The 9,524-nt window shown below is 39.0% G+C and overlaps 2 protein-coding genes across 2 annotated transcripts; both read right to left on the reverse strand.

Annotated features, from left to right (window-relative positions):
* Positions 1 to 292: 292 nt before the first annotated feature.
* MLO13 (Seven transmembrane MLO family protein) lies at positions 293 to 5,223 on the reverse strand. Its single transcript, XM_016791909.2, has 14 exons — positions 4,795 to 5,223; positions 3,893 to 3,950; positions 3,442 to 3,659; positions 2,845 to 2,961; positions 2,700 to 2,740; positions 2,510 to 2,612; positions 1,992 to 2,066; positions 1,758 to 1,846; positions 1,553 to 1,602; positions 1,403 to 1,443; positions 1,081 to 1,290; positions 926 to 993; positions 757 to 817; positions 293 to 647 (listed from the first exon to the last, which is right to left on the reverse strand). The coding sequence occupies exons 1-14, from the start codon at positions 5,182 to 5,184 to the stop codon at positions 387 to 389; spliced, it is 1,782 nt and encodes a 593-aa protein (XP_016647395.2). The 5' UTR covers positions 5,185 to 5,223; the 3' UTR covers positions 293 to 386.
* Positions 5,224 to 5,732: 509 nt separating this feature from the next.
* GH9A1 (glycosyl hydrolase 9A1) lies at positions 5,733 to 9,314 on the reverse strand. The gene is made up of 6 exons (XM_016792215.2): positions 8,528 to 9,314; positions 7,862 to 8,169; positions 7,311 to 7,775; positions 6,937 to 7,072; positions 6,651 to 6,823; positions 5,733 to 6,512 (listed from the first exon to the last, which is right to left on the reverse strand). The coding sequence occupies exons 1-6, from the start codon at positions 8,910 to 8,912 to the stop codon at positions 6,111 to 6,113; spliced, it is 1,869 nt and encodes a 622-aa protein (XP_016647701.2). The 5' UTR covers positions 8,913 to 9,314; the 3' UTR covers positions 5,733 to 6,110.
* Positions 9,315 to 9,524: the final 210 nt, after the last annotated feature.

Consider the following 9,524-nt stretch of genomic DNA (forward strand, 5'->3'; position numbering starts at 1 on the left):
TAGCACTATTTTCCATACCGGCCAATAACGCTATGATACGTGTGATAACACTTCCATGTGGCATAGCATTATTGGCAGGGATAGTAAAATAGTATTATCTTCGTTGTAACAAAGTTTTCTTGTGTGGTAGAGTGCCACTTCTTGCATCTCATAATTGTGAAATGTACTATTGCAAGAGAGAGATTAAGAACGCATAGTAGTAATAAGGTGGGGGAGGATGCAGTATTTTGATGTAAGCAAAGCAAGCTTAGTTTCATGGTTTATTTCGGACGAATGAGCGCAGACAATTGAATGACAATGAAATATGTTATTTGGGCTGGGCACATAATTAATTTAAGTATAGGCTTACATTACATTACATGAAATTAAATGAATAAAATAGATAATCACGAGGAAAGTTGAGCTTGAGACGATGAAAATGGCGGTTGGAAATGAGGGACCGTTTCTTGGGTGGCAACTGTTTCTTGTTGTGTAATATCAACAATTTGAGATAATTCTATGTTCACCATTTTGCGCATCTCTGTCCTCTCTGAGACAGATCCATCGCCGTCTATTTTCTCATGTTGACTCCTTATATCTCCAGCCCACATACCAATCCATTTTTGTACCATTTTATTAAACATTCCTTCCTTGAACATGGTACCCATCTTCATCATCATCATACCATGAGTAAAGATAAAAATGAGAATTTGTACAAGTGAAATGACAAAGACACAAGGAAAAACAAGCAGAGAGAGAGAGAGAGAGGTGTCTAACCTGGGTGACGATAACATACAACGGTAGGGTGCTGTAACTGCAAAGCACTTGAACAATCACACTGCAGAGAATGATGGAACAAAGGCATAACATAAGCAAGCAAAGCAAAGCAGTAGTTCATTTCATATTCAGCTTTTTGTGTTCTCCAATTCTTTGGTTATAGAATTACCCCATAATAAGTCTTGGTATGATGTAACCCAACTTCTCCATAATGCATGAATGAATTCCATACGTGCTCTGCAAAGCAGTGAAGCTGATCATCACATCAATGCAGAAATTAATGCACAACCTACCGAAGAATTGTAAGATATCTAGTTACCGTACCCAAATCCAGAAGAAGAAAGCAATCTCAAATGAATTCTGAAACAATATGAAGTGGATCAAAATCAGGACAATGCGAGGGTTGTTAAACCAAAAGTGTTCATCTGAAGGCTTCACTCTTGCTTCTTGATCAACCTGTGTTGTCCCTTCTGTCACCTCCTGAGCCAAAGTGGTAATTATGTGCTCCAGCTTTGAGCCCACAAGAAGCAGAAGCTGTCAGCCCATGCACCCAACACAAACATTATTAGATGATTTCATTTCCTCCCATAGTCAGTCAGTTAATTATTAACTTCCACTTGAAATTAATGGACCTTAAGGCACTCACAATCAGCGGCAAAAACGCTAACCAAAAGTACGTATGCCATCCTGCACATTATGATTGGAAAATTCATAAGTTTAATTTTTCTCTTTATTATGATTTGAGTGAGAGAGTACACATATATATAAGAGCTCACATTGAGATTGAGAAGATTACCTTCCACATTCAGCAACAAAAACAGCACAACAAACAGCCATAGGTACCAGCTACATAGGGTCGAGTCGAATATTTATTAGTTGACAATCATAAAATTCAATATAATGATTCTTAATACACAGTTCCGACCAAACGAGAATCTTAACACACAGCTAGCTTAAAGCTTAACAATAAGAAGTAAAACTCAAAAGGTTTTCTAATTTACCTTATCCCAACAATTTTTCTGAAGTCAATTTCAAGTGTCCGCATCATGTATGTGTGAAAATCAAAATCAGGATTCCCAGGGCAGTGCTCCTGAAACGAAACTGAGAGTAAGTCCCGTGCATTTTCAGTAACTAACAACATGCCCTTGGGGGAAAACCTTTAACCTTGATAAAGAAAAACGCAGAAATTGTACAGAAACTTGTGAACCACATAGAAACAATAAGGGGATATTGACCTTGATGAACCCTTGTCGCAGTGCAATGTAGTCCGACTTAGTGACAGAGCCGTAAAATTGTTTGAAGAATGACGTCTACCAGAACACACAGTAATAAACAATCCAAAACTAATCAGCACAGGCATAAACAAGATAGAACATATCATGGTACAGTCTTTATATTTTATTTAATTCATTATACGCTTAGAATATTCAGGTACTTTCATCAAGATATTATAATAATTCTGATCTTCTAATTGCGAGGATTGTCATTACAATTTGCATTTGGAATTTGTTTTTTTTTTTTAATAGTAAATTTATTGCGAGTCAGGAGGGAAGGAATGAATTAAACAGAATACAATTGAGATCAAGAAAATAAATCGTCCTCAGGAAATGAGCAAAAGATATTTCGTGGTTTGGCTCTTGGAGTAATTCATCAACCTTAAATATGAATCTAAATAATATAAAGCCTGAAGGAATGTTAAGAACTATATACAGTTCCATAACAATTTGCAAACACAAAACTAGAGCAAACTCACCACCCAACCTATTACAGCCGCTTTTCTCCAATATCCAACTCCGCGTGTTTTCAAGAACTCATGATGATGTGCACGAACTCTTTTACGACTAGTTGGATCTGCACTGAATAGTAAATTCAAATATCCAATTTAATGAATGAAAGCACTTCGATTAGCTAAAACAGACTTGGGAAATTTAAGTTGACATTACCCTTTCCTGACAGAATCCTCCCAGTGCTTCCATTGGCGTATCTACATATGGTAAACCGTATATGTTACAATGTAGAGATTTAAATTATATCCACTGCAACTTCAGACAATCATCCAAATAGTAAAATTTATGGAAGATGCATTACTCTTGCCCCTCCAAGAACCATAGTTGTGACACAAAAGATCACATGAACAACTGCCAATACAAAGATGAAGATGTGTAGATGATGTAGTGCTTCCAATGATAACAACGGAACCTTCCCCTAAGAAAAAAGGAAAAAGGACAAGCATTATTGTTAATGTTTGTGATGATAATTGTCACCTTGTCATCATTGGAAGGTTCATGCTTTCTTAAATGGAACCATAGGATTAAATTACCCTATGATAGCAATGGCACCTTGCATATATATGTGCCTGTACCTGTGCCAATGGAATCTTCTAATGATGACAACGCCAAAACTCAGATACATGCCTGTACAAAATGTAACCTGTTTTTATCTAATTTCCTTAATGGCCCGTTTATGTGGCAAAGCCAATAGATCAGATATTTTTGCAGTTTAAGGAATGCAGTCTGAGATGCATTCTCCTGTAACTTGTTTTGTCAAAAATATGGGGTCAGACGGATGAAGACAGAAGGCATAGTTCACATGTTCCATCATTTGTAATGTACACACAAGCACTACATCTATTTTACAAACATTGTAAGTCATGGTAAATTGAATAAGGTACTAACAATACAGTACCTTCTTCAGACAATGATCTGAATTTGTTTCTGCAGACAAAAGCTGCCGCCGATTGTTTAGAGATGGATTAAGAGAGTAATGTTCATGGTTGTTTCCCTCAGAAGTTTCCCGCTTGCATGGAAGCATGTGAGATGCGAGATAAGAGGGGATGCATATGTGGCTTATGGAACCTTGAAATACAGTTAGTAGAAGGGAAATGAACCCTAAAAGCATCAATTCTGTTTCAGACATAGGAAACACAATGATTAGGCTTAATAAACTACAACAAATTAGGCTGTACTGATTTAATTAGGCAACATACAAGATGAAATGAGATGAGATGGCAATGCAGGCTGCAGCTTATATCTTATGACTAACATGTTCTTGATGGATTATGTAGATGGCAATGACATACAATGAAGAAGATACATGACGCCTTAAAAGATAAACAGCATAGAGAAAGATAGTTTACCTTCTTTTAGTTTCTGTAGTGCTTCAAATAGGGCGTCTTGTTTCTCATGCTTCAAGTACTGAATTTCCAACACAACAAAACATGAAACCAAACAGAAACTTACTTGAAAGTCTAGTACTGTGCCCAAACAACCCCTTACAGAATGTTCTATGAGTTCAATTTTTTATTATAAAGAGAGCTAAGAATGCTATGTGACTGGTTGCCCATCAATGATATTTGAAAGCAGAAAAAAGTCTCACTTTTAAAGAATTTTGGATAAACAAAGCTAAACTGTGCATGCGCACCTTTTCCATGTTTAGATAAGCTCCCAAAACTTATGTCCTAAAATTTTCTAACACAATTGAAATTTCGAGATTAGTTTTTCTCCTTTGGAATTTATTACCTGCCAACACATTCCTGCTTATTCACATATGTGCATTACCACTTGCTAAGAATTCTATAGATTGAATGAGGAGCAGTACGGTGATTACGGAAGAAGATCAAGAACTAGCTTCTACTTAACTACTATATTTTATTAATTACTTATTATTGTGCAACTGACTACTGGAGTTGGTTTTCTCCGAGTACCAATGATGGCCAACAACGAAAGACAAACTTCATCCACCAGTACCATACGGAACACTGAAGTTTTATCTGATTTGCATGGCATATCCCCATGACCCATTACTTATGTGCTTTACCCTGCTCCAAGTTGCCAACACTTATAAAAATCCAAGCTCTTTACATAGGCAGCATTTGGTGCCACCATATTCCCGACTTTGAAGAAGAATTAAGGAGAAAAAATTATGGCATAAGGGTAGCATTTTCCAGAGTGGGGGAGAGAAAAAAAAAACTAAAAGATTAGAGAGGCAACTCTTGTAATGATTGTAACCATGATATGAGAAAGGGCACAATTTGGATACCTTTCCGAGTTTATGAAGAGCACGCTCCGCACAAAGAGATAGTAGAACAATGACAAAGCAAACAACTGCAACAACCCATGTTGATGTATACTCTAAAGAGCTGTTAAGTTCTTCTGCCATATCCTCTTCACACCAAAAAAGGAGCAATATGATCAATCGACAGACAAAAAGATTGCTATGAGCATTTGAAGTTGGGACGCAAACTAGTGTTGCCTTAATTGATTGTGGACTTTGAATAAGTAGAGAAATTTTGATTTTGGGGGACAAAGAATGCCCTATTCCAAAGCAAAGGAAAAAGAAGAGAATAAAGCAGTTTTCGAAATAAAAAAGAAAGAGGAGAATAAAGCAAAGAAGCAGGGGAAAACCAAAGTATTCAAGGTGGCCGTGCATTTTAAGTAACGTACAGAATTTATCTGAGTAAAAGTGGAAAGTTCTAGTTCATTCCATAAGTTGGTGATAGGCTACTAGGTCTAGGAAGCCAACATGTAGAAAGAAAGAGCCATGAAAGCCTTTATTCAACTTGGATTTCTGTTAACCGAAACTCTGTAGCTGTAGGTACCAGAAAAGAAAAGGAAAAAAAATAAAAGAACCTGATTCATGTGGCACATTACTCGCCATAATACCAAAAATGTCACTTGCTGCCCTAGAGTTGGAGGGCAACTCATAACAGCTGTGGCTTCTGAATTACCTCCCTCAACTGTGAAAGTGCGAAGAGCAAGTGCCGTTGCCGGTCTTTTAAGAGGCTTCTAGCCTGGCTTCTCTAATGGTTCGTTCTTTTCGCAGTCTTGTTAAGAGGCTTCTTTGTCCTAAGTAGCAGAGCTCCTCTTTGTCCTAAGTAGCAGAGCTCATGCATGCAAATACCGAATTACAGGTAGACATGTGAGAAGAACTAATTGCAGCTCATTAAAGAGAGATAGAAGGGAAAAATAGAAGACACCTTTGACGCAGCATGGAAAACTGACTTCTAAATTTAAATTTATTGTCAACACATTCAAACTGTTCACTTTCAATGTTTCAAAGAATACATGATTCATTCGATACATATATACTGTATATATCACAAAATCCAATCAAATAGACATTTATCAATTCCTCGTGCTAGTCTGAGTTGACGATTTGCCCCCAGCCCAATAAACGCTCAACGTCCGTCTAGTGCTTTCATCCTTACTTCCTTGCGCCCATCTCTTGATCTTCATGTGACTGAGTTACTGTTTTTATGTCAAGTAGATATAAGCTCCAAAGTCTAACACTGCAGCAAAATCATCTAGCCGTAAGTCACACAACATACTTAAAACAACCGGGACCACTTCAGCATCTCATGGTTTCCAAGGTGCCGGAGGTGGTGGTGGAGTTGGAAACATTGGAGGAACCGCAGAGAAAATGGTATTCTTGTCAATCCCAATATTTTTTTCTCCCGACAAAGCAACAAGCGCTGCTACTAAACCTGCATTTCCAGCAAGGGTCGGCTCTGTGTAGTTGTAATTAGAACGAACATCACGGAAACCATCATGTTTGTCGGGCCCGGCAACCATGGCACCATCAAGCGTATTTGGGTTTGCCTTTGAAGTGTCCCTCCATTTCCATCCCCCTTTACAATTGTATTTGATCTTGTTCTTAGGAATGGATGCTCCTCTGTGGTGGACATGTTTGGGGTAACGATTACCAAAGCCCACGACATAACTCATTTTTTGGGGATTTTTGCCAAGGATGTAATCAATCTGCCAAAGCAGTGGGAAAAACAAGTTATTGGCCATCATGTCTCAACATGAGTTTCTTTATATGTGTGAGGTGTAAGCAGCCCTAATATTATTTTCTTCTTAAAGGATATAAAGCAAATTAAAAAAAAGTATACATACCTGAGTTTTAGCAAATTCACGCAAGACATCAGTAGAGTAGAAGTTGGGTCCACAATACCACCCAGGTGTATCGGCAGCTTCAAGATAATCGCTATACAATGTAGCTAAGAAGGCTGCATTGACTACATATTGAAGAGGCTGTGGCCTTCCATGATTCAACTGGATCAAGCCTCCTGTGGCAGGTCACTAAGATGTTAGATCCCATACATGCATAAATCCACTTGTGGAACCTCGTGAGGTCAATTAATCACAGAACCCAAACATTATGGAGTAGGAAACATCGTACCTTTGGTTCTGTTAAAGGTCGTGAAAATTGGCAGGTACGAGCACATTACTATGCTAGTCTGGTTGTGAAATGTCCTCAAAATTTCTTCATACGGATACCCAGGACTCAAGAATAACCTCAAACGGCTCAGAAGCACCTAGTCAAAAGAATTTAAGATTGTGTTGGCAATGAAAAATATAAACTAAAATTGTACAGTTCATAACCCAACTGTGATCTAACATTTGATATAGAAGGGTGGCTGACACTTGGAAGTTACAAAGGATTACACCCGATTAATGAACATAGAACTAATTAAAGATAGTAATACATATTACTTATATAATCTTTCAGGTCTCATATCAAAGCACGAACACTACAAACTCCTATTAGCATACCTGAGCTCCAGCAAGCTTGTTGTCCCAGCTAAAAACTCCATAATCAGGGCCGCCCCAAAAGGCACCAGCATGTTTGGCAAGACCCGGAGTTGTTGCAAGCTGAAGATAAGAAGAATTTCCAGTAGCATAATACATCCAAGCTCCACCCCATACGAATTCATCCCAATAACTGGTGGAATTATAGAAGAGTGAAGCATCTGAACTACCACCAGCACTATATCTGCCTCGCTGATCCCTAGAAAACTTGAACAGTGTTTTCGCACCATGGACAAGTTTCTGTGAATAGGCCTTGTTGTCTTTAAAAACTATGGATGCAGCAGCGAGAGCAGCAGCCATTTCGGCGGCTAGATCAGAGCAACTGTGGCATTCAGTCACAGGACGGGGGTAATCAATGTCCTCAGGGCGCATCCAGCAATAATGATCATTAGGAGTAGTACTTCCTCCAGCAGTAGATCCAACCCCAACCTGTAAAAGTAGTAGATTAGCAATGGACAATGAGAAGGAAAACACAAAATGGCAGTAGAGTCGAGACTAGTGGATGCATTAGAAACCTGAGCAACAAGCTTGTCAATGGAATCAGCAGAATGGTTGAACGTCTTGAGAAAGTAATCAGAACCCCATTTAATGATTTCCTTCACATGGTTGAGTTCCCCAGCAGCTTCATATTTAGCACTGTACTCGATTACACTCCAGCTGAGCATGGTCATGGCAAAGGATTTAGGGAAGTTGAACTTGATGGCATCTCCGGCGTCATAAAAACCACCCGCAAGATCTTTAAAAGTGGTGGATGCATCATTGCCATCCTTAAGACATGAGTTACCCCTCCACGACACATTGTTATGTTTTGGGAGTTTTCCCGCTGTGATATCATATCATATCAGAGTATTATTATTATTAGTAGTTCATGAAAAATGAAAAAATGATGATCGAGATATCAAGAAGAATGCAATTAATCAAATCAAATCAATTATCCAGATTTAGAATTTAGAAACAACAAACCCAAATTTAGAATTTTCCAGATTTAGTATTATTATTATTATTATTATTATTATTATTATTATTATATATATATAAATCTGACAAACACTTTTAACACCCAAATTTAGAATTTAGAAACAACAAACCCAGATTTAGAATTTTAGAAACAACAAACCCAAATGTAGAATTTAGAAACAAGAAAGATAAATAAAAAGAATAAAGGCACAAAGAAAACGTACATCGCTGGGCGTTGAAGAACATTAGAGACTTGTGGAGCGCCAGTGTGTAGTTGTCGGGGGGAGGGCGGCCGCGGTGGTGACGCGGCACTGTCTTGACGATGAGGGTGATGAAGCCCGCCAGAAAGGCGGAGACCAGAAGCGTCCCGACTGTCCACACAAAGATCTTACGGCTGACAATGATGCATCCCAGATCCACATACTTCTTCTTCTTCTGCTCCCCGGAGGGCCCCAGCAGCCAGCTCTGCTGCGTTTCATCCAACGGCCGCGACGACAGCGCCGCCCTGTCCAGATCCTGCAGGTTCCGGCTCCGGTCGTCGTCCGTGGCCGAGTCCGCCGTGTTTATCTCCAGCGGGCCACCCCAAGGGTCCCTGCCGTACATGCTCATAGCTTCAGCTCAACACTGCCGACACCGACAGAGGAGTTGTCACTTGTCTCACAAGTCAAAACACCACCGACACCCAAAGCAAGAACCAGAACCAGATCTGAGTCTGGGACAAAAAGCAACTCTCAATTCACAAAACAAGTAGTTGCTTCGATGCTGTTAGCTTGTTTGTAATCTCATGTGCCTCCTCCTATTCCTATAAAAGAAAAGGAAAATGTGGACTCAGTTTGGACTTTTTCCGTTGCATTATATTAACTCAATAATTTGATGGGTGACGGTGCTTGTTTTATTTTCTCAATCACAGACAGATCACAGTTGTATTGAATTCATCTTGTGGCTTGCGATTTGTTTCCCTTTCCGTATTTTTCTTTTCTTTTTTATTGAATAATTAAATACAATTCATTTGGTTGATGACACTGACCACTCCGCTACTAGACAGCGACACCGTGTCTAATTTTTCTATCCCACGCGCATTCACCGACTGGATAGGTAAATTGCTTGCTTAGAAAAGAGACCCATAGTGCTTTGTTTTGCTTTGCTTGCTTTACACTTCGCATTACTTGGATGCGGATGTACACAGACGAACTTCCACCCAATCCAACCAACGTTAGATAA

Source organism: Prunus mume, linkage group LG2 (assembly GCF_029339155.1).
Source record: "Prunus mume cultivar Tortuosa linkage group LG2, ASM2933915v1, whole genome shotgun sequence".
NCBI classification, from domain to species: domain Eukaryota; kingdom Viridiplantae; phylum Streptophyta; class Magnoliopsida; order Rosales; family Rosaceae; genus Prunus; species Prunus mume.